The 26,463-nt window shown below is 37.7% G+C and overlaps 2 protein-coding genes and 1 non-coding gene across 3 annotated transcripts in view; all 3 read right to left on the reverse strand.

The window, feature by feature from the left end:
• The window catches only part of LOC134754957 (small ribosomal subunit protein uS14m), a 306,550-nt gene that overhangs the window by 36,689 nt on the left and 243,398 nt on the right, over positions 1-26,463 (reverse strand). The window lies entirely within an intron of this gene.
• LOC134754112 (uncharacterized) lies at positions 3,219-22,769 on the reverse strand. The gene is made up of 3 exons (XM_063690188.1): positions 22,626-22,769; positions 18,358-18,528; positions 3,219-3,382 (listed from the first exon to the last, which is right to left on the reverse strand). Exons 1-3 carry the CDS (start codon positions 22,767-22,769, stop codon positions 3,242-3,244), a joined length of 456 nt encoding a protein of 151 aa, XP_063546258.1. The 3' UTR covers positions 3,219-3,241.
• On the reverse strand, positions 23,132-23,204 carry Trnay-aua (transfer RNA tyrosine (anticodon AUA)). Its single transcript has one exon. It is a non-coding gene; the product is annotated as a tRNA-Tyr (tRNA).

Below are 26,463 nucleotides of genomic sequence, written 5' to 3' on the forward strand. Positions count from 1 at the left end.
TGTCATTTTCGTGTAATTTTTGCGCTGAATCGAATGAGACCATATTCATACTTATAGGGTCAATATTTTGCGAGATGTATGGTTTTTATTAAAAAAAAATAAAAATTAAATATTTTAAGACCTACTCTACCTATTGTAGAGAGTATGGACAGAGTACTGATCTATGGTTTAAGTTTGGGTGGTTAAAAGACTGGGCTATTACAAAGAAGTCCGGACACCTGCCATAACATTGCTTGCACAAGTTATCGAGGCAGGCGGTGACTCGCCACTCGTTAGATGGGCACCTGATGCGCCATCGTAAAGAAAAAGATGGCCAGACGCAACACCGGAGTGAGCGGCTCAGGGGTGTCGAGAGGTGTGCTGCGCTTTCTCCGAAGTTACTCGCGGCGTTATGCCCTTTAACACTTCCACTCCTGGAGCATATAACTCTTACGACTCCCCTCTGGACGGCCAATGAAGGCAAGCCAGAGCTGAGAGTCCTGCGGGTCCCCTTGGGGTCCACTCCGACCGACGAAGACACGCCGGAGACGGAGACCCTGACCGACTCTCTGGAGCACTCGGGTCCGTGGGGTCGTCACTCCCCAACAGCTCGCCACAAGCTGCCCTGCGGGCTATTACTATTATTATTATTTTATTTATTTACAAGAACGGTTTACACCAATTACACTTGCAATTTACGTAATATTAACACACTAATACAAAAGTAACAGTGCAGAAATTATTCATCAGCTCTTTCACTCGTTCATATTCTCACAGTAAGCGAGGCACCTGGACGCTAGCTGAGACCGAATCAGTAAATAAATCTACTTGTAGATCGTTACTCAGAAACCCGTTCAACGAGCTGATCATATCGCACAAGGGTGAGTGGCGGCGAGCCGCGGTAGCACGCGGGCCTGCGCTGTTTGAAAGCTGCAGGTAGGGGCGCCGGCGAGATCTGTTCGACGGAACAATGATGCGGTTGAGGATGTTGTGCAGTTCCATGCTGTTAATTAAGTTTCGGAGCACCTTGCAGGACGTAATCAACCGCGTATTGCTCCTACGCACCTCGAGCGAATTGAAGCCCAACACGCCGAGCAAAAACTGTGTTGGGTACATGTAGGGGTAATAGCCATATACTTTTTTATATAGAAAACGTAGAAACGCTTTTTGTACTTTTTCCAGCATCAGACCTTGAATAACTTCTGACGCGGACACGATATATGCGTTGACTTTTTAAGAGAACCTTTAATACGTCATAAAGAAGGTGTATACGAGTTTCCAGCTTATTATCTCTCATTCCGAGGTGAAACCCTTAATTTGCGGGTGTTGCTTATTTCGTCGAAGTTAAATTTTTCTATGTCTCACCCGCTTGATTTATTCTCTTTCATTAAAAAACAAATGTGGATTTTTTTCAGAATTTTCAGTTACATTTTAGGGGTCCCTACCGAATTTTGAAAATTTGGACCCTTAATACAAAATGTTTTTTTTTCTCCTTTTTAGGACTCCGTAGCCAAATGGCAAAAACGGAACCCTTATAGATTCGCCATGTCTCTCTGTCTGTCTGTCCGTCCGTCCGTATGCCACAGCCACTTTTCTCTAAAACTATAAGAACTATACTGTTGAAACTTGGTAAGTGCGCGAGTCCGACTCGCACTTGGCCGGTTTTTTCTTTATGAGACCGGGTCAGGTGCACATTATGCAGTTTAACATAATTTTTTTAAAGCATATTATGCGTGTTTTCTGTTTTAGGCGTTATAAATATTGATTCAGCAGTGCGCACTCCTAAAATAGGAATAAACAATATTTAAATAGTATTTTATACAATCGTGATATAATAGAGAGCTTTTCAGTCGAGTACCGTGTTTAAGCAACGAAGCTTGCTGAGTTGCTTAAGTTAAGGTACGAGATTGAAAAGCTTGATTATATCACTATTGTATACAATACTTTTTCTACGAGACAAAAAAATACTACTTTCAACCAGTAGATTCATATAGGTAAACAAATCAAAAGTATACAGCTAAAATACGCGAGCTGCCGCACCCGCGATACCTTCATACTCGTGCGCGCCCCGGCCGCCGGGCCCGGCGCCCCCGGCGGGTTGGTCAACGACACCTCCACGTAACTCATGAGGCCATGGTACTTGCTCCTTGCTAAATTCAATTTTAAAACAGTTTTTTCTCGATTTTGGCGACCGTAGCCTATGGAGACTAACAAGCAACGCTATGCGGTTTTCGTAGGGTATGGATGTTGCTATATGAAGTGTGTCACATGCGCGTTTCTGACTTACGAAGCAATTCTTTCTACTACAACATAAAACAAAATGTTTTTGTTGGCCAACCAATCACAAAGCAGATGCGACGCAGCAGCGTGTTTAAGTAGGATAATTTGCATTGAATCGAGTCTCCTTAAACAAGAAATATTTTATCAAAATGTATGAAGTTCTATTTTCAAAAGTTTTATTTTTGACTAAACCGTATCGATAAAATTCTTAAGGGGCCCACTGACTATCAGTCCGCCGGACGATGTCGGCCTGTCAGTTGTTCGGAACTGTCAAATTTTTGTTCTTACTGACAGGCCGATATCCAATGTAATTCATGTTTCATAATTATGACGTGTTTGTTGCTAGTATAGGTAAGGTAAGTACCTTAGGTACTTATTAATCTTATTATTAATCAAATTGGCTATGAGTTGTTATTTTAAAGTGATTTACCTCTACCCAAAATAAAAAATATATAGAAAAAAAACTTTAATTTTATTGGCCAACCATTACAATGATCATAATATATACTTACCTATGCATTTGCAATTTTATATCATATCATATACTTACCTATGCATATTTGCAAAATATGTTTAGGTATGCCATCAATACTGTTTTATTTCGCCAGTCGCAAACTAGGGAATCCTAGGCGACGAAATAGTAATAGGATGAACGAATACCTTGCGATTTGCTTTATAACGTCACTTTTACTTTATGTTATGTACTGTCTGCGCGCCAATTTCGTGCATTCGGAGGTCCAGGAAGTGGGGGGGGGGGGGGGGGGTGCGCCGCGCCCGTACGTACAAAATGACACCACTCTGTCATGACGCCCAACATTCCTAACATTCCTCAGCCGTGCATGGAATTCGCGCGCGGACAGTAGGTAGCGCGTCTTGGTGAACCATGGTTCCATCTTGTTAACGTACATATAAATCGGTAAACGCGCCGATGCTGAAATTACTAGGGTCCTACTAACGAATGATCAAATCCATTATTTTTCACTCAAAACAGTCTTGCATATTTATCGTTTTTCCGGACTTTATCGTAGATTAAAGAAGTGGGAGATATCGGTGCGGGGTATCTTGGGTTGGTTTCATACCAAGTTTGATTCGCTAAAGCGGGATCACATTGGAACCAGCCGATCTGAAAATATCATAATACTTTAATATACCATTTTAGAGATCGTTGCTGCTCCACCTGGGTACTGCACCTCGCGCCATATTGTGTAGGAAATGAAGCAAGTTGTTGTATGGAGACCCATGCATTAATTCCTCAGTCGATGAAATTTTGCTTGGTTATTGTATAGTATGAGCCGAAACTAACATATAAATATCCAAAAAAAAAAACACTCCTAAGTTAGGTATTTATACGTAAAAGTACAAATCTGTTTATATATTGAACCGAGTAATTAATTCCTCCGTCCAAAATTATTTTACCAAATAAGTTATTTGTATCAATATGTGATACTAGAAAAAAATCTAAAACTTGTCAAACATGAGAATATTTTTTTATGATAATTCATTTTTTTGACTCATTTTCATTGGAAAATTGCTGTCATTTTTTTCTTCTTATATGATCTTAGAATATAATTTGGCGTAGTGGATAAGAAAATCCAAAAAAAATGCATACCCAAATTTATGTATTTTAGAACTATTAAAAATTGAGAGTGGAAAATTTCTCAGTCTGATTTATTTTTATTTATATACTAAGTAGTCACGTATACACTTAAATCCAAAATATCCAAAAGATGTATCATCCAGAACACCGAAATTTTGGAAGCGAAGATAAATCCATCCCGCGGTTACGCAATAATGTACCGTCTTCCTTTAGCAGTTAAGTGCAGATTAGCGTCCCGACCCGACCGCGTGACCCGCAGCCCGCACTTAAGAAGGGAGTTGACGTTGTTACTGATCTGTGATTCTTTACACCACATTTAGTGATTTTTACAAGCTTTTATTTAACTTGCAATGTACCTACTATGTAAGTAAATATGTATGTAGTTATGTAACTATGTTTGTACGGGTCAAATTTAACTTTGACCCGTACAAACATAGTTTCACTTTCCGGTTTCCGATGGAACTTAAAATTTGCACATATGTAAGTCGGGTGACAATGCAATATTATGGTGCCATCGAGCTGATCTGATGATGGATACAGGAGGTGGCCATAGGAACTCAGTGATAAAACAATGCAACGTTTGGGGTTTTTAGAATTGTCTCAATAAGTATTAGTTGCCTGTGGAAAGAAAAGTACAGTCAGCGATAAAAGCTTGTACCAAAAATGAAATTTTTGCCAAAAACTTATTTGCGTTTTCTTTGTACCGATTAATATATACTTACGTAGTTTCATATATAGGCCACCAAACGAAGCCCAAAAATTGCCATTCAGGGGAAATAATTCGTGTGTAAGCGTATTTTGGCATAGTTGTAGATAAAGGTGCCTGAAACAACATACCAAAAGTACTGATGGATGGGGGTAAAACTAACGGGTAGAGGGAGGTGTAAAGGTCTCTTTTTACGGTTCCGTACCCAAAGGGTAAAAACGGGACCCTATTACTAAGACTCCGCTGTCCGTCTGGCCGTCCGTCCGTCTGTCCGTCTGTCTGTCACCAGGCTGTATCTCATGAACCGTGATAGCTAGACAGTTGTAATTTTCACAGATGATGTATTTCTGTTGCCGCTATAACAACAAATACTAAAAAGTACGGAACCCTCGGTGTGCGAGTCCGACTCGCACTTGGCCGGTTTTTTTAGTTTTTCGTAAATAACTCGTAAACGGTGGCATAACTAAAAATGTCCTTTTACCTAAATAATCGACATAAAATTGCCTACAAAAAAAAATCATACACTTTTTCGCTAAGATCAATATTTAAAAAGATATTAAACGAGAAAGTTAATTAAAATCAATTCTATTTTTTTTTATTTTAGTAAATAACTCTTAAACGATGGCCAATAGCAAAACATGTTGTTGGACGTAAATAATCTACACAAAATTTACTACAAAAACGACTGCATACTTTTTGCTAGGATTAATATTTAAAAATATATTAAAGAGGGAATGTTAAATGTGTTAATTCTTAGGTTCCTTTTTTTCAGTTTTTCGTGAATAATTTGTAAAGCTATAGCAAAAATAATTTTATACAAAAATAATTTACACAAAAGTTTCTACAAGGAACATGTGAAACCCTTTTAGCTAGGATCAATATTTTAAAAAGATATCAAAGTGGGATAGTTAGTTATTATCAAATTTTAAGTACTTTTTTAGGTGTTCGTGAATAGATCGTAAACGGTGGCCCATAGCAGAAAAGATTCTGGTAAATAAATAATCTACATAAAATTTCATACAAAAAACATTCCGAAAACTTTTCTGTAGGATCAATATTTAAAACGAAATTAAAGGAATAAAGTTAATTACAATCAATTCAGTCACTTTTTTTTTAGTTTTTCGTAAATATCTCGTAAACGGTGGTCCATTGCAAAAAAAAATATACATAAATAATTTACATAACATTTTCTACAAAAAAGGTTTATTACACTTTTTCGCTAGGATCAATATTTAATGAGGTATTAAAAGGGGAAATTAAATTATAATCAATTCTACACATTATAAGTGTTCCACATGTTTCTTGTAGGAAATTGTATGCCAATTATTTGTTTAAGAATTTTTTTTGCTATTGCTCATACTTCAAAAATTATTTACGAAAATCTTAAAAAGGGACCTGAGCTGAGAATTGATTATAATTTACTTTCCCTCTTTAATATCTCATTAAATATTGATCGTAGCTAAAAAGTGTAAAATACCTTTTTTGTAGCCAATTTTGTGAATTAAATTTGTGTATTTTTTTTTGCAATGGACCACCGTTTACGAGATATTTACGAAAAACTTTAAAAAGTGACCTCTGAATTGATTGTAATTAACTTTATTCCTTTAATTTCCTTTTAAATATTTATCCTAGAGACAAATTTTCGGAATGTTTTTTGTAGAAAATTTTATGTAGATTATTTATTTACCAGAAACTTTTCTGCTATGGGCCACCGTTATTTACGAAAAACTAAAAAAGGACTTTAAACTTGATAATAATTAACTTTCCCGCTTGAATATCTTATTAAAATATTGATGCTAGTGAAAAGTGTACCACATGTTTCTTGTAGGAAATTATATGTAAATTATTTGTGTATCAGATTTCTTTTTGCTATATAGGTCATACTTTACCAATTCTTTACGAAAAACTGAAAAAAAGGAACCTTACAATAGATTAAAATTAACATTCCCTCTTTAATATCTTTTTAAATATTAATCCTAGCAAAAAGGCTGCATAGTCTTTTTTGTAGTAAATTTTGTGTAGATTATTTACGTTCAACAACATTTTTTGCTATTGGCCACTGTCTACGAGTTATTTAGAATTGATTTTAATTAATTTTCTCGTTTAATATCTTTTTAAATATTGATCCTAGCGAAAAAGTGTATGAAATCTTTCTTATAGGAAATTTTGTGTAGATTATTTATGTAGCAGGACATTTTTTGCTATTAAATTAAATTAAATAATCATTTATTTTCAGGCATATAGAAGTGTTAGTAACAAAAAACTTAAATACTAATGTTAAACAGTACAATTAATTAAAACCTACCATGCAAATCAATATACTTAGAGCTAGGACTAGGGCTATGGGCCACCGTTTAAGTTCTTTACGAAAAACGAAAAAAAGACAAATTGATAATAATTAACTTTACCGCTTGAATCACGGAGTAGGATGGAGATGGCAAGTGGGCGTTCCCGTCTATCCGACAGTTAGTAGCGACCGACTCACTTTATGCACAGACTATGCTCAGTTGTTGTGTAAACTTCATGCTCGAATGACATTCACGTCGTACGTACGCTCGTCTAACAAAAATTGATAATTAAATTTAAAATGCCGTATTGTGCAGTATTAAGCTGCAGAAATCACAGCGGTTTAAAAAATCTTTCACGTGGAGGTATTTCCTATCACCGGTGGTTATTTATTTAAATATAATCCGATAAATACGAAAAATCTGTTTATTTTGTATTATTTACGAATGTTCGTTAAGTAAATCTATATTTTATCAGTTAAAACTTAGAGTTCACAATCCTTTGTCACTATTCTTTACGTTTATCTGGAATATTCGCTATCCTAAATGTCAAATAACTTCGCTACTCAGATGCTGCGCAATGTCGATATTTATATCGATAAAGTTAAAGTTACGATATTTCAAGTTTGATGTTTGGTTCGGTAATAAATTATTATTTTAGACACGTTTCTAATTATTATTTGGGATAATCAATGTCTTAGTAAATATGGCAGCTCTGGTCATCAAGCACTAAGTTAAGTCGGGGTTATTTCATGGCAACCTTTCAAACCTTCGTATTCTTTTACATACGTTTTTGTTTTTTACACCCATCATATTTTCATCGTTAATATAATTAGACTAGGTACTTAATGCACTTATGCGTACAATGCATGCAATGTGCCATGAATAAACGTTTTATATTTTCTATTTCTTTATTATTAATTATTGTAGGTTACCATAAGATGCCGATATTAAAAATAAATGGATCAATGCTACTGGGCAAGAAAATTAGTTTCCGCAAAAATATAGCACCATTTGCTAGGAGCATTTCTTAGAGAAAGATTTCTGGGGATAAAATTGCCATACATCGCATCTAGCGTCCACACGCCTAAAACTTAGTTACTAATTTAGTAATTATTAGTGACATTCGGGCTCACTAAATTAATAAAAAGTGTTCCGTACCACGCAAACTAGCGTCAAATATTGGAATTTTGCCGCCCCCCTTCCTGATTTGATAGGTCACAATCTTACAATCAAATCAAGTGGGATCGATGAGCCAGTTTCATGTATGCTTTCACACCATACAATTAATTTGACAATTTAATCAGGTTGTCCCGTCTAGATTGGACTTAAATGCTGCTACAAGTAAATATATTGTTAAAGACGAATACTTACCTATGTAAGTAATTGCAGATTTGTGATTACAAAATAACAGCAATACCGAGTTAATAGACCTTTAAAGAACTATGATTTTATCTGTTTGAGTTTAAGATATATTTAATGTTCACATTAACAACCTAGTTGGTCAATTAATAAGAAACAAATTTCTAGTTAGATATTTGTTGTACTGTACTACATATTATTTTTCATACAATCACGATTATCACTACCTATATTATAATCATAAATAAAGTATCATCTAAATGTGTTAAAACATACGGTAATGAAATATCAATCCCTAACTGAACACACAAATATCGATAAAACACTCCGATTACACTGTCCCCTCCCTATATCGTCGAATGGAAAGAAGTTCCAACGGTTAGCTACTCGCAGGCGTGTAGAGATCTCGAAAAGACCAGTGTAACTAGTGATGGGCAGCGGTAACATTCCCGCTACCAGTAAGTTTCCATTTGGAAATGTTACTAGTAAGTTACCAATGTTACCAGTAACATTCCCAAAAGCCGGTAACATACGAAACTGATGATAGTGATGATTTATATGAGATAAAATAAGGTTCAAAACTTATTTTTTTAGTACAACTTACTCAAAAATATGTCCCATAGTTCTTAATTCGCTGGCATAAGAGCTATGGGATCAATTTTATAAATTTGGTATACAGATAGTGAGTACCGGGGAAGGACATAGGATACTTTTTTATCCCAGAACTCACCCTTTAAGGGGATGGAAAGGGGAGTTGACACTTGTATGGGGAATCAATAACCGCTGAACCGATTTAGATGAAGTTTGGTATGGAGATAATTTGGGTCCTGGGGAAGGACATAGGATAGATATTCGCGGGCTTGGTTTCCGCAACTCGACGTCTTACTATTGCGCCTATTTTGCGTGAGGGACACAGGATAGGTTTTACCCTAGAAATCAACTCTAAAGGGGGTGAAAAGGGGAGTGGAAATTTCTATGGAACCCAATAAAACCGAAATTTGATATGGAGATAGTCTTAATTGTTGGGGAGGGTGTAGAGTAGTTTTAATTCCCGAAGTCATCCTGATCTCTTCTCCACTCTTCTAACACTCACTCAAAGTGCCGCTGGTAATGTATGATGGAGGCAGCTCAAGACCTGGAACACCTGGAGTGCTCCTGGGTGCAACGGGTCAGGGGTAACAATCGCTCAACGATGTTTTGCATTTTACTTAGAATGGAAACCTAAACTTATAAGAAGCAAACAGACAACCACCTTCTTGTGGCACCTTGAATGTACTCATTACGGATGCAGGAAGTTTCCCGATGACTTACTCCTTCCGCCCCGTCCGTCCCGCCGCGCCGCCCGCACTCGCCTAGGTACCGATTGACGACGATCGAGATGGCACCAAATCAAATTTAAAAATCTATTAGGATAACGCGGGTCTCCATACCTCATAAGCAAAATTAGAACCCTTATAGGATCACGTGTGGCTGTCTGTCGGTCCGTCTGTTACAACCGATTTGCTCCGAAACTACTGGACCGTTTGAATTTCAATTTGGCACAAATACGAGTACTTTCAAGAATTTTCATGAGCACATTACTCTATTTCAAAATCGATGCGATTTTCGTGATTAACGTCCCAAAAAACCATAAAAACGACACCCATATTGATATTTAGACATTTCAACCCCATTGCACCCCAACAGGGGAGATGGTTTTTTACGTCCGTCACGTTGGATTATAAAATCGTTCTTGTTTTCCTAATTAGCAACCCGATAAACCATAGAAACAATACCCATGTTGATTTTCAGACTTTGTCACCACATTATCCCCTATTAGGGGGGAAACAAAAAAACCTGTAACACGTGTTTATTCATTTATCGTTAGGAATACTCCTGTGAAGTTTCGAATATAATAGTCTAACTAATCTTGTTTCCCCATACAAACTTTGAACCCCTATTTAACCCCCTTGGGGGGTGAATCTTGATAAAATCATTTCTTAGTGCACCTCTAGACCTTATAAGAAACCTACGTGCCAAATTTGAAATCTCTAGAACCAGCGGTTTGGGTTGTGTGTTGATATGTCAGTCAGGCAGTCAGTCAGTCAGTTTCTTCTTTTATATATTTAGATATTGATTGGTTTATTCTAATAATTAAAATTATTTATAAGTACACATATTTTCTTTTACTTTATTTCCAGTCTTCACTTTTAATCATTATTTCCAGATAGTAATGTTCCCAGTAACTTTGGAAAAATACCTGGTAATATTGGGAATGTTACCGGTAACATTGGGAATTTACTCTCTCAGAGATTCCTTGACTGTTTTATGACTGTAAATAATAGCATTATTATTTTCTTAAGTATTTAACACGAAAAAAACATATACAATTCTAATAATTTTTTCAAAGTTACTCAATGTTACCGATCTGGGTAATGTTACTGGTAGCATTACCGGGAATATTCCCACTTTTGAGTAAGTTACTGGTAACGACCCATCACTAAGTGTAACGTGACCGTGAGATCCGTAACAAACCATGCGTAATTAGACCACTACTATTATACTGGTTTTTTAGCCCTTTTCTCGCCTGTAATAAGTAAGTGATTTTAAAATTATATAAAATAACGCCATCTGGTGTCAAGTAGTTGTATTAGGTGAACGTTGAGCGAGCTTTTGTGAGAGGAATGAGATAATGAAAGAGTCGTATGTCATATAGCTTTGACATTATATTTTAAACCGTCACTCATGTAGCCTACAGTTGATATTCGTTCGAGAAATGTCCACCGGTAATAACCTTTTGGTATGGAAAGTTGCTACGAATCAGAGCAATTTTGTAAGTGTGTGACGTATTTTATAGATAGAAATCCAAGGTCTGAACGAAATGTCAAACGAAAGCACGCACCACATAGTCCTAACAACTGCCGCTAAGATTGGCATAAGCCTCAAAGATGAAGACATAGACTTCGCAACTCGCGTCGGCCCGCGGCAACATGTCAGCACGGTCGGCCCCAAAACCTCGAGGCCGCGAGCCTTAGTTGTAAAGTTTGTACGCCAGAAGGCGCGCAACGAGTTTATGAAAGCAGCAAAAACCCGGCGAAATCTCACAACAACTGATATTGAAATTGCCGGGCACACTTCTAAGCTCTTCTTCAACGAACGACTAACGAGAGAAAACCGAACGTTATTTCGTGAGGCCAGACTGCGCAAAACTAACGCTGGTTACAAGTACTGTTGGACTCACAATGGAACTATTCTTGTTCGCAAGCGTGAAGGAAGCCCGGCTGTCATCATACGAAATTATGCTGATCTCAGGAAGTGCTTCGGAGACGGAGAGGATTGCTCTAGCCAGGAACTTGTCGCTACCTCTGTGGAAGACAACGATACAGAAACCGCTGGTTCCGGCCAATCCCTGGACAACGCCGAGAGTACTCTTGTCTGCTAGTTCTTTACATGCTTACTTGCACTTGACTCATTCTTATTGTAAACTACTGTTAGGGTTAGAATACTGTAACGCTTTTTGGTTGTATACACATTCACACACACACTTCACACACACAACCTTACATATTTACCCTTTGCTTCGTGATTCCTACTACTCAGCTCGCCGTATCTGGCTTCCGGCGCATTTAGTGCATTCTAGGCTACGTTCTGAAAACCTAAATTCTAATATATATTATTCAAATAGGTCACGAAATAGGTGACGATCTAGATAGAAGCATAGCCATTGAATGCCATGCGCTGGAATCCTTAGAACTCTGCAAAGATATACTGACCCCTAACCTCAAATTTAAATTACTAACATTAAATATCAGAAGTTTACAACGAAACTTTGACTCCTTTGTAGTATCTCTATTACGCACACATATTGATTATGATGCAATTATCCTAACAGAGTGCTGGCTATCCGATGGTTCAGTAATTGATCAATTACCGGGCTACGACTCATTTCACACATCTAAACGTTTAAACAAAAGCAGTGGAGTGGTTGCCTACACTAAAAAATCCCTTAGAGCCTCTTCTGTCGAACCCACTTTTGACGACGCTAACTGCCTTGCAATAAAAATAAATAAAGAGTTAACTGTTATAGGGATATACCGCTCACCATCGGTGACTAACCTTGACAACTTCTTAAGCTCTTTAGACTCAACGCTGAATGAAATTACATCAAAAGAAACAATAGTCGCTGGTGATATTAACCTTGACTTGATGGGCAGCCGAAACAGTGGCTATCTATCAGAGTACATGTGCTTGATGTCCGGACATAGCTTCATTCCTGCTATCACAAAGCCAACTCGGTTGGAGTCCTGTATTGATCATATATTTGTCAAATCAAACTCGGTCTCTGTTGGAGCCGTGTGCAAGTGTTCAGTCAGTGATCACGACGTAGCTATGGTTGGCATAGCCGTTCCCAAAATCAACAATACCAATAAAAATAGAAAGGTCCTCAAAACAGACTTTGCCAAAGTAGCACTTGAACTTGGGGGAGTAGACTGGTCGTCGGTCACAAATACTTCTGACTTAAATACATCTACTAATAACTTTAATGACATTATATCATCAGTAATACAAAAACATACAACAAGGGTCAAACTTAGTCGTTCAAAATTCAACCTGAAACCATGGGTTACACCCGGTCTCATAAAATGCATAAAACACCGGGATAAGCTGCATCTGCTAACAAGAGCCTCGCCCGATGATCTCGTTTTAAAGAAAACTTACACGCGCTACAGAAATTTGTGTGACAACATACTGCACGATGCTAGGTCCGAATACCATAAAAAACAACTTATTGAGTGCAAAGGCAACAGTAAAAAAATTTGGAAAACATTAAAGTCCCTATATGATGTGAACAATAAAAGCTCTGAGTCGAGTCAACTGCTACAGTCCGAATGCTCTATTCAAGAGTCTCTAAATAAGTGTAACCTACATTTCTTAACAATGGGGAAGCAATTGGCCGATGAGATTCTATCAAGACTTTCAGAAACGCAAGACTCTTTGGCTGAAAAGTTTAACCCGCATTCTAATCAATCAAAATCATTTTTCATGGAACCAACAGACGCACATGAGGTGGAAGAACTAATTAAGAAACTGAAGCCTGAAAGTGCTCCAGGCTTTGATGGTTGCGGGCCGTCGCTAATCAAAGCAGTAGAAAAGGTTATAGTAGAGCCCCTATCTCACATATTTAACCTCAGTTTGGGGACGGGAAATTTCCCCGACTGTTGGAAACTGGCAGCTGTCTCACCAATTTATAAAAAAGGGGACAAAAGTGCTGTAATTAATTATAGACCTATTTCTCTACTAAGTGTTTTTTCTAAATTATTAGAAAAAATTGTGAATAAACGTCTTGTTAAGTTCCTGGAGAAACATTCGATTATATCGGATAATCAGTTTGGTTTCAGATCAGGCAGGTCCACTGAAGACGCCGCGGTCCTCCTCACTAACATAATCTCACAACATCGAGACAGTGGCCAAAAAAGCATAGGCGTTTTTCTAGACCTTGCTAAAGCGTTCGACACCGTCTCAGTCCCCATACTCTTAAAAAAACTGGAGGCAGTAGGAGTGAGAGGTGTCCCCTTGCTGTGGTTTAGAAGCTACTTAACAAATAGGCGGCAATCGGTAAAAATTGGTGAATTCCTTAGCAGCCAACTTCCTGTTAACTTTGGTGTACCGCAGGGGAGCATTCTTGGCCCAACCCTTTTCACAATATATATTAATGACCTTCTGCAGCTAGATATTCCCGACTCAAACATGATCTGTTATGCAGATGATACTGTGGTAACGTTTTGTGGGAAGACCTGGGAAGAAACGTTCTCAGCGGCCAATGAGGGACTAGCAAAAATAGTTTCTTGGCTTGACGGCAACCTCCTTACCCTAAATGTAGAAAAAACGTACTACATCTCTTTCAGCAAAACAATCTTAACCACTCCACCGGCATCCATACATTTAACCCTTCATAACTGTGATAATACGTACTCGCCTTGCTCCTGCAACCACATCACTAGATGCTCAACGGTCAGGTATTTAGGTCTCCTCATCGACCAACACCTGTCCTTCAAAAATCACATCCAAGTCCTGTCGAAGAGAGTAAGGAAGATAATTTTCATTGTTAAACGTCTTCGCGACTGCACTCCATTAAATATTATGCAAATGGTGTATTATGCCTTATGTCAATCCGTTTTACAATACTGTATTGCAGTTTGGGGTAGCGCCTGTAAGACAACACTGCTAGACCTGGAGCGGGCCCAAAGGGCTGTCATAAAAGTCATGCTCAGGAAACCTTTCCGTTACCCGACTGAAAATCTTTACAGAGAAAGCAAACTTCTGACGGTTAGGCAACTGTACATAATGAAATCGGTTACTCGCACCCATGGACTAATATTTAAATCAATGCTGCATGAAGAATTATTAAAGAGAAGAATATACCGAGTTCCCCTTCCAAAGAGCAGCTCAGCTTTTGTTAAGCGAGCTCCTCACTGCATGCACCCCTTTATCTACAATGTCATATGCAAACACATAAACATACAACAGTGTGCGCTTCCTAAGTTGAAAGTGGTCCTGGGGAAATGGTTATTGACATTGTCATACTGTAAGACAGAGACCCTATTCTCCTTAAGTAAGTAGGATCATACATACAAATATACATACACAAACACACACACTCATTCAATCATACTACAATAAACCCTACAATATCACAATCTTTACTCTGTAAATATAGTTATACTTACTGCATGCCTTTTTAGTAATTTTCAATAATTTTAAACATGTTAGCGTTTAGTATTACAATAGCTATATCTTTAAGTACTAGGTGACATATATAAGTGTAACATAAAATTAAATGCTTACGAACTCTCTGTGGTTCCCAAGATACAGGCTCGGCCTAGTTTGGGGACCACTGTCAAGTTTTCTGTGATGTAATGTTTTTTGCCTAATTAAACCTTTTTCATTTTCATTTTCATTTTTTTTTTTTCATTTTAACGTGGCTATGAATGTGTGAGTTTAGCGACACTGGTTTTCATACTAAATAGGAGTCATTTCACATCCACTAGTTTATTAATTCGTGGCTTGAATATCTTTTTAAAATATTGATGCTAGCGAAAAATATACCACGTGTTTCTTGAAGGAAAACGTCTGTAAATTATTTATGTATCAGATTTCTTTTTGCTATAAGTCTTTTTTGTAGTAAATTTTATGTAGATTATTTACGTTCAACAACAGTTTTTGCTATTGGCCACCGTTTACGAGTTATTTACGAAAATATAAAAAAAAACACCATATTTTAATTAACATTCTCGTTTAATATCTTTTTAAATGTTGATCCTAGCGAAAAAGTGTACGAAATCTTTCTTTGAAAAACTAAAAAAGGGACTAACCCCGACAGAAATATCGACAGTTGTATCAATATACGCACATCACTATTTTTCGTCAGTAGCAGAGATTTGGTTCTACGCAACATTTTAAGTAATTCATTTTTTGCAATATTTCAATAATTATCATCATTTAAGTATTTAGTTGTGTTACATACATAATAAACTAACACTTTAAAACTTAATCTTGAGAAATTCGCTAACAGTTACTTAAAATTCTTCAATTTCTTAGTGATTAATATTAAGCGTGAAATACGATAAATTAGTGAAAATAAATACACCAAGTGATTAGTTATTAACTGAACATATTATACTTAATGTGTATGTGAAATTTCAAGCACGTAGCAAAAGTTACAAGTAAGTGAAATTATATCAAACCGCTGACTCTCGCCAATACATGCCCGTATTGGGCGGTGACTGGGTGTTCAAAGTCCCCGTAGGTAAAGGGTTAACCCCTATCCATCAGTACTCTTATTATGTTGTTTCAGGCACCTTTATCTACAACTATGCCAGAATTCGCCTACACACGAATTATGCCCCCGATTTTCCTTCGTTTGGTGGCCCAATAACGAACTTTGCTCCCGTACGACCGCAGACAATATAACAAACGAAAACAGTAAGCTACCGCCGGACTAGGCGCGGCGCGCGTGCGAGCGGCGGCCGGTACCGCTCCCGCACCCCGCTTGTACACTCCGCTCCCTACCACACTGCTACCGAATCTCCCGATATGTTTAGTTTTTAATACGCTCGTTATTTTTTTGAATTTTTTTATAATTGAATGATAAGAAAACTGTGAACTTAATTCAATAAATAAAATGGATAGAGAAATTTTCCACAGGGAGTAGAAAGACAATTTCTGAAAATAGTATAGTTACTGGTAATTTTTTTAGATTTTCAATTTGTAGGTATAAAACGGCAATAAAATTGCATTCCAGTGAAAAAATTAGACGGAGCAATTTTCCGGTCCAAGCACGCCAAAAAATTATATTTTATTAATATTGGTATTTCTGCTGGGATTTTTTTTTATATCTCATATATTGTTGCAATACGTTACATGAATATGTCCGGTGAAGAAATATTGAACTGAGCATTTTTCCGTAAAAAGATATTAACGATTTAAGACTAGGTATTCACTTAAATCCTATTATTATTATTCTTTGGAAGTTTATACAGTACTCTTTATTTATTGATACTTTATCATATTGTAAAGTTTTTTCTGGCAGAGGAATTACTGCGGAGTCCACTACCTTTATTTCCTACACTATTTATTCCGTTAATTTAAGCAGAAATTCCTTGACTCTCTGAGGGTCCAGTATAACAACATTTTCAGGGCCCTGGTGAGGCTCCCGCGATACTAGAGTGCCTCTGGCATGTTTGCGGACGCGCACGTAGATGATTTTTATGCCATGCGAAAAAATATAGCATCAGTGGTAGATACACCGTATACGTGGGAGCTCCAACGGGATCCTGAAAATGATAGCCGGCAGGTTAGATTCTGTTATTTTGGGACGATATATCGAATTGCATGTTCACAAACATGCAGTTCGGTAGATCGGCCACAATAATTTGTAATTTATTAGTATGTAATTTAGTGTAGGTACTGTTCTGTAACATAACATAGCCTGTAAGTTAATACTAACAACTATGGACTGTAACTATCTGAAAATAAACAATTTTTATTTTTATAATTTACTATTAAGTCCTGAAATACGTATCTGGAGGCATCTTTTACACAATCTGCTTTTTACTGATTCCCCATACAAACTTCAACCCCCTTTTTCCCCTAACGCTCTTTTTGGGGTTAAAAACTAGTTTTCACCACATCAACTCGTAAGCCTCTTGGTTGTTCAAAAACTAATGAGAAAGTTGTATTTTATCCACATTTTTTGAGTTGTTTCCTTACGTTAGCTAGTAGAATTGACTTAAGTATGATGATTTTGAATGAAACATTTTTTATTACGTTCGTTTGGATTTGATTTGGTTTGATTTTTTCGGTATTTCATGGTTAGTATTTGCCTCGCGTTGGAGTGGTGAAATAGTTTGTATTTCACCTGGAGGCAAAGTTTGTTTAACCCTCGTGCCTTGAAACCCTCGCAACGCTCAAGATTCCACTTCTCGAACCACTCGCTACGCTCGTGGTTCAATTTTGTAATCTTTCGTTTGCTCGGGTATCAATATTAGCACGACCGGTTAAACAACAACTTTGCCCCCTTGTAAAACAAATAACTAGGTATTATAATCCTTCCCCATAACAAAAACTATCTACTTACATTCCAAATTTCAACTAAATCGGTTCAGCGGTTATTAATTTCCTATACAAAATACCACCCCCTTTTTCACCCCCTAAAAATTTCAAGTTTTCGAATTTTTCTGTTGTTTTTGTACTAAGACTATCTTACATACCAAATTTCAGCTTCCTAGGATTTCAGGAAGTACCCTAAAGGTTTTGATGATCATCAATCAGTGAGTGAATGACGAAATCGGTGTTTTTTAGATATGAATAAAATCTAAAGTATATGTAATAGGGAATATTACGCGAAACTCTGCGCAGGTGCTGAGGTCTATTCATTCTGGTCCTCGCGAGATTTGACGGCTAACTTGTTTCTTTATTCCGTGGGTAAGGTACCTACATCTTATCCAGCTGACGGCAGTAAACTACCGGGAACACCGAAATTTGCAAATTGCGGGCACCTTTCTCTTTTACTTCAATTAAGGCCTAATTAGAGTGACAGAGAAAGATGCCCGCAATTTGCGAACTTCGGGAACACCGAACCGGTAGAGTTATTGATAGCCCGGACTCACCTCAACAGACGTTGTCGGTGGGATTCGGTAAATATCCGCAGGCCCTGCTGGTTTTATAACTCCCTTACGTTTCATTTTATTGAACCTCTGTATGGAACCGTATCCGAAGCCGTTGACCCGACCAATATAACAATCAATTAATCTGATAACGGACGCATCAGGTCTTTGAATCTGTAAACATAGCTTTGAGTTAGACCTATTTTCTCTATAACTAGTTTTTCCGTGAACTTAGTCTAGACTAGTCTAGAGTTAACTCCATATGGGGTATCCGCATATGGAATTGATAGTATTGAAATAAAGTCGTAAGCTGAAATTCTAACACCCCACTTAAATAATTATTTTATTCTGTTTTTAGTATTTGTTGTTATAGCGGCAATAGAAATACATCTATCTAATTTTTTATGTGATTTGTTTGATAAATTAAATGTAATGTAACACATTTTTATATTCTATCTTTGTCTTATGTCAACTTAGTTTTAGATTAATTAAAGGTTTTTAAAAATGTTGCCACGCCCTAGTAGGGTCCATGTATGTACTTTCTAATAAAATAACCAATACCTTGTAATACCATGGTTGCAATAAACGATTATGATTATCACGGTTCATGAGATACAGCCTGGTGACAGACGGACAGACAGACGGACGGACAGCGGAGTCCCTTTGGGTACGGAACCCTAAGAATGTGCTTCACTTGGTAGCAAAGTTTGTTTAAATATAAAAATCATAATCTTTAATTGAACTAATTACCTACTAACGTATAGAACCGACAAAGAGAACCAGGCTTTTGCGCCATGAGTTGCTGCCGTTTTGCCATCAAACCACAGAAGCGGAGCGTGAATCTCGCGACCTAAACGCGTAAGCGCCATGAATTTTACGGCGCTTACTACCAGTGTTGGCCGAACGTTAATTGCAATTAACCAGTACAAATTGAACCGTAAGCCGTAACGGACGGTTACAGTTTACGGTTCAATTTGTACTGGTTAATTGCATTAACGTTTCGGCCAACACTGCTTAGGTACGACTTTTTGGTCGCGTGGTACAGGTTGTGATTGAGACAATTTCATTGTTTGGTGTGTCGTCTCCATATAGGCCAAGCAATAAGAAGGTATAGAGGGAAATGCTAGGAACACAATTTTAACTTCGTAGCTTTGTTTGGACTAGTTAGCAGATGAACATATCAAAAGTCCCCGACCGTAACCCTGGTGCTGAGGGGGAGAGGGGGGTTTGAAGGTTAAATTTTTGGTCAGGATAAAAGGTTAAAAGGTGTCAATGTTGATACCATAAATGAATTCAGCACCCCCAATTTATACGAAAACGTTCCAAACCCGGCCTAGCAGCTTTACTGATGTAGATAATCAAGATAAAAAAATGAGAGCCCTAAATAAACCTTCAAGAGCGGATATCTCGAAACCTATACAAGATATCAATAAAATTGACCTAATAAAACTTGTAACAAATTAAATCACTTTTTATTTTGTATAAGTGGCCATGTCGCTCAGACCCATAGTTTCCGAGATATAATCGAAAAACCGAAAATCGGAACCTTCAAACCCCCCTCTCCCCCCCCCCCCCAGCACCAGGGTTACGGTCTGGGACTTTTGATATGTTCACCTCCTAACTAGTCCAAACAAAGCTACGAAGTCAAAAATTGTGTTCCAAACATTTCCCTCTATACCTTTTTTTGGGCATTTATTTCCTGGCCTAATAGTAATAATAACTAAGTGATAGGTACATACTCTTTGGCTAATGTCAAACATTCCCGCACCGAAAACCCTGATGATATTTATTTATGTCTTGTGTTTAGACGGGTCGTTGGCGTTGCATAACTTAGATTTAGTTGAAATCGGGGTACAGAATGCTCTTAAACTACTGAATCAATTTTGTAAAATTATTAAGTGTAGGTATGTTTGCGAAAGGCGAGCTGCCGGTAGGCCTCCAACAAGATGGAGCGACGACCTGGTGAAGGTCGCGGGAATTCGGTGGATGCGAGCGGCACAGGATCGGTCGGAGTGGCGAGCCTTGGGGGAGGCCTATGTCCAGCGTCCAGCAGTGGACGACTATCGGCTGACATGATGATGATGTTTGCGTGGCGTGGGTCACTTGATGTTTTACACGTCTAACAAAAATCAGAAAAACCTATAGGTATAGTGCTAGGTTATAGGTTGCTGACTGCTAATATAGATTTTCGTTGTTCGTTCGTTGACTATAAGATTTTCACTTTACAGTTTAGACTTGTGAGTATAATGTGACTTGTCATAAATAATAACACTTAATTATTGGTTGAAGGGACAAAGTTTGTCTTTTACCTCAATTCTCTGGTATACCTACTGGTTTTTACGGAGTCTTAGTAATAGGGTTCCGTACCCAAAGGGTAAAAACGGGACCCTATTACTAAGTCTGTCCATCTGTCACCAGGCTAGCTGTATCTCATGAACCGTGATAGCTAGACAGCTGAAATTTTCACAGATGATGTATTTCTGTTGCCGCTATACGAGTAACAACAAATACTAAAAAAAGAATATAATAAATATGAAATAAAACTATGAAAACGGATTATATCGCGTATATTGAATTTATAATTCATCCCGACGTTTCGAACTCTTTACAGCGTTCGTGGTCAACGGGTGACCACGAACGGTTGACCACGAACGCTGTAAAGAGTTCGAAACGTCGGGATGAATTATAAATTCAATATACGCGATATAATCCGTTTTCATAGTTTTATTTCATGAGTAACTATCGCGGTAACCGAAGAATATAATAAATATTTAAGTGAGGCTCCCATACAACAAACGTGATTTTTTTGCCGTTTTTGAGCGTAATGGTAAGGAACCCGTCGTGCGCGAGTCCAACTCGCACTTGGCCGGTTTTTTTATTTACCTAAATTTTCTTGTTTTATTAGCCACACTGTTAAAATTAGTGCATTCTTCACAATAAGACCATAAAAATGGGTATCGTAATGACAGTGTAGGTACCACATTTGGGCAATTTTTTTAAGTGTCGCTGGCTCTTCCTTAACGCACCGTACTACGTAGGCGAACAACACGCGAACGCGAAGCGAAGCGATGCGGCGCGGGGTGAATCAATCCTTTGATGCCTATAGCGGAAGCCGCTCGACCCCAATTTCAAAGGAATACCGCAAATTGATGTACAGGTTAGCCGTTTGGCACACGCATACCTACTAGAGGTCAAAACAAAAATTTTGACCCGCAGTTCCTAAAAAAATTTCGCTGGGGGGGGGGGGGGGTAGTAATATCAAGATATTACGTATCATAACAGTAAGGTATATCGTAGCTGGAGGATACAACCTTGATATTTTGTGTCAATAACTAAACAAACTGATGAAAAGGCGCAGTTAAAGGGTTAAAGAGATATTTCCCGTCGGATATAAGGATATTACGTATCATTTTATGATTAATATGTACCGTATCTGCAGTATAGTTCCATAAGTCTCGTGAAATAGGTATTGAAGTACAACTGTGTCACTTTGTAAAACTGAATTTTTTTAAAAAAATTGTTATTGATATTATTTTCAAAATTGCTTTCTTTGAGTTAGACATGAGGATATCACGTATCATTTGGGGTATATTGTACAAAAAAAATCAGCCATATCGTGTCTGGAGGAGCCCAAACTTGGTATGTTTCGAAAATTCTTTTTGTTTTAATTAAAAAAAAAATGCCCGAAATGTAATGATGTGATATATTTTTAGAATCGCCTCAAAAGGCCCTTTCGTATGATACCACACAAGGTAGGTTTTGAAAAAAAAATTCCATACAAAAAAATAAATGTTTTACCACTCCCCCCCCCAGCAAATTTTTTTTAGGAACTGGGTCAAAAATTTTGTTTTGACCTCTAGCATGTGTGTGCCAAACGGCTAACCTGTACATCGATTTGCGGTATTTTTATACGAACGGGTTAGACTACAATAGAAGTGTCCTACGTGGGCAACCTCGTTGCGAACGCGCGAACGCCGTGAGCCCGCCACGCCGCTTCGCGTACGCGAGTTGTTCGTTGTTCGCTTACGTGTCTTACGTCTTACAATGAGATAACGATATTCATATCTCATTCTGTAGTATAGCTGTGTAGGGACACGTAAGTAAACTTACAAGTGTATCCCTGGCCTTAGTCCAACCGAAAACTTCTACTTTTTTTCTTCGACACACAAGGTAACTGACGAAACTAAACCTACCTACCGTACTCTCTGACCTTGATATTTGGGTAATTTTATATTGCGTGGAAAAAATCCTTGCGGGGAAGGTACCTTTACCTTCTCTGGGCAAGTAGACTGACGTATTATGCCTTGCATCAGAGGTTCAACTTGTTCTTTACACTCTGGTTCTCTATATCCTTCCTTTATAAGATCCCCTATATAGTTTTGTGGACCATACAAGGTTAATCCGAAAAATTCCATTGTAAACTTTTGTAGAAAAAACTAATTCCTTGCACTTTTTAAAACTGACGAAGATGACAGGAAAACAATATCAAAAATATTACTTTGTCAATGTCACACTGAATTAAGTGACCTGTAAATACAGACCAAAAAGTATAATAGGTAAAGTCAATGCGGCCAAATTTGGGCCAAATGCATCTGCGGGAAACATGCGGGAAATCATGGTTTATTTGAGAAGTAGGTAGTAGATAGCTTGTTTAATACATATTCTTGTTTCTAATAAAACTAGAATATGTATTTTTCTTCTTCCTCGCGTTATCCCGGCATTTTACCACGGCTCCTGGGAGCCTGGGTTCCGCTTGACAACTAATCCTAAGAATTACTGCCTTGGGTGAGACTTGAACTCACGGCCTCTGGATCTATACTCCAGCGCTCTGCCAACTGAGCCACCAAGACCTCATCCATAGTCAGCAAATCTTCCCACTATATGGGTCTAGGGGACCCTAGCGACATCTACCGTAAGAGTGTTACACTTCTTTTTTTCCACTTTTAAATTTATTCTAAGCTTAATAGCATCGATCGCAGACGTTTCTGCTTGTTAAAAATTAATTTAATCCTAAGAATTCACGTAGGCGCTAGTTTTTACGAAAACTTCAGTCGTTTTCGTCATCTGACCTTCCAACCCAGAGGGGGAACTAGGATTTGTTAGGATCAGTCCGGTTTTCTCACGATGTTTTCCTTCACCGAAAAGCGACTGGTAAATATCAAATGATATTTCGTACATAAGTTCCGAAAAACTCATTGGTACGAGCCGGGGTTTGAACCCGCGACCTCCGAATTGACAGTCGCACGCTCTTACCGCTAGGCCACCAGCGCCCATTAATAATACTTAGGTATTGATAAGTAGAAAGTGTAAACAGGTAAGAAGTACCTAACGTAAAACGTACCTAAACGTAGGTACCTAAACGGTTGGCATCTTGGCTAGGCACCCTGAACAGCCCCCAACCACCTAGGCGAAAAAATTTAATATTTGTGCTATAAAATGTACCTATGATCACATTGATCACCTAAGGATCAAGATTTTCTAATCGCAGTATACACCACTTCTCGGAACTAGCTCGCTGGTTACGAACGAAACAAACGCCTGACGATCGAGCACAGGTCCGTCCCCTAAACGCGCTCGGCGGAGACTGAGCGCGCAGCGTGATTTATACGTCTTAAAAATATTTAAATTTAAAGGAAAATAGGTCCTATAGTTATGATTTTTTTTTATGGGTTCACATAAAATTAGAGTTTGCTATAATATTATTTTGAGGGCAAAATATAAGTACAATTTGCGATAAAAAAATATAATGCGACCCTGTTTTCACCTAAAAAATGAAGAAAACTCGGAAGGTGTTTTATCAATTTTTATAAATGAATCTGATTTTCAATCATTTCAGCCCCTCGTACAAGATATGGTGAATTGAATTGTAATCATTTATGTACCAAATGATTCTTGTTTACTGCAAAATTGGCAACCGAAACGACACTTCTCACTGCAAATTTTGAAAAATACTCCCAGGAAAACACATTTATTTTAGGTTTAAAAAGAGAAAATGAAAACTATTTCAGCCGCTAGTTTAGGAAATGATTATTTAAGAACGTTAACAGTTTTTTAATAAATACTAATAGTTACGTCGTAATGTTGAATGAAAAAGGAAGCATTTTGCAAAATACGCTCGTTTGCCTCTTTGCGTTGGCCTCTTAAGCCCGCTACAGTGTAGTGGATTACGCTGATTAGCGAACTAGACTCCACACTCGCGTTCGCGGCTTCGCGCCGCGATCCGCGCACGAGTGCGGAGGGCGCTTTAGATGAAATAGTCGTTAAAATTACAGCGTTAATTTTCACAATCAAATATTGCTATTATAATTTATAACTAATGTTTTTTTTGTAATTCGTGGTTTGCTACTGAGTCAGTGATTCGATTTGAGAGTGATTTTCTCAATGTGAAACATAATTGGTTAAATATGACGTCAATACACCAATTTGTGACTACTATTATAAAGATGTGTACAATATAAATATTGTTTCTTTAATAAAATTATACTAAGAAAAAAAAACCGTACTTTTTTTACCCAAATCGTACCTTTTTTGACGTACGGACGGGACGTACATAAGCTGGAAGGGCTCTGGCAACACTGCCAGCTTTTAAAACAAACGAAATAGAGCAAAATAAGTTTTGTAAAAAAAACAAATTCGCTGTATTTGTTAACTGGTATCTGAAGCTACATAAACTAATCACAGGCATATCCTATTGTAAGTACAAAGTTTCAGAGCAATCTAGCTAGTAGTTTTAAAATGAGAGCGTAACTACGTTTGTATATATAGACAAAGATGATATAATAAGATAGAGCGGTACTGTTCGCCTTTGTACATCTTATTATTTGTACCATGTAATTTTTAATATGTATATTTGTACAATAAAGAGTTTACTACTACTACTACTACTACTGTCATAGTAGATTTTGTAACCACAGTTAATTCACTGCTATCTATCGACTATCGACACACTTTAAAACTAAAAATGAAGATTTATAAAAATACGATAAAAAGTATTTAAATATGTATAAATGATTTTTTTTATTTGCATTAATTATTTTTATGATTTTGACCCATGTTCTTTCACTGATATGCGTTAAAATTGTTAAATAACAAATGAAACCGTCAACGCCATCTATTCGACAGTAGGCCAAAACTAGTAGCGCCCTCTGATCGAAAATCAAATTTTCTTGATTTACGAGGCACGTTTTATCCTTAGACTGTATCCCTATTACGGAGTTATATCTATCTTTGGTATAGAGAACCGAGCTTACTGCGGACTCTTAAGGACGCAGCTGAGAGCTAGAAAGAAATATACTGAACGGACCACGGTCGCTGTCCGATACGCCTGTTACAACTTTTATTTTGTCCTTGCCTTTTTTAGGCTTCCTTACCCAAAGGGTAAAAACGGGACCCTATTACTAAGACTCCTCTGTCTGTCACAGCTGTATCTCATGAACCGTTTAATTTTCACAGATGATGTATTTCTGTTGCCGCTATAACAAATACTAACAAGTACGGAACCCTCGGTGGGCGAGTCCGACTCGCACTTATCCGCCTGTCCGGTTTTTACTACTAACGCCATTTGTTAGAAAAATAAAGAAACATTAGAACGATTGTTAATTCATTATTTTTCTAACAGATGGCGTTAGTAGTAATACAAAGTATTATTCCTTTATTTTATTTTTTTATGTTTATTAAATGATATTTTTATGTTTGATATCTAGACATAAATTTAAATTACTATGTTAAATCTCAAAGCTAACAGGTGGATAGTTTTTCCGTAAAGTGTACCACAAGAATGCATAGATTGTCGAATAGTGATAGGGCTCGCTTCGCTCGTAAAAGAAGTGTCGTACGTGGGCGATCTCGTTGCCAACGCGAAGCGGCGCGGCGGGCCCACGGCGTTCGCGTTCGCAAGTTCGAGTTACTCGCTTACGTAAAGGTGCGTCTACGCTAGGCGAGCCGAGCACGAGCCGAACACAATTCGTCTAATGTGGACCGACTTACAAGCCTCGAACGAGCGCGCTGCGAGCGTTTCGTTCGTGCTCGTTTGCGTTCCGCCGGTTGTCGGTTTTTTGACGAACACAAAGGGATTTGCCTCGCGCTCGCAGTGCGCTCGTGGACGTGTTT

This window comes from Cydia strobilella, chromosome Z, assembly GCF_947568885.1.
Source record: "Cydia strobilella chromosome Z, ilCydStro3.1, whole genome shotgun sequence".
Lineage (NCBI taxonomy): Eukaryota > Metazoa > Arthropoda > Insecta > Lepidoptera > Tortricidae > Cydia > Cydia strobilella.

Excerpts from the sequence above, each read along its gene's own strand:
- LOC134754112 (XM_063690188.1), bottom strand. The coding sequence starts at position 22,769 with ATGGAATTTTTCGGATTAACCTTGTATGGTCCACAAAACTATATAGGG. Across the intron at positions 18,529-22,625 it reads AGTCTACTTGCCCAGAGAAG|ATTCAAAGACCTGATGCGTC; the intron begins GTAAAGGTACCT and ends CTATGTTTACAG. Across the intron at positions 3,383-18,357 it reads CACCGACAACGTCTGTTGAG|ATCGGCTGGTTCCAATGTGA; the intron begins GTGAGTCCGGGC and ends TGATATTTTCAG.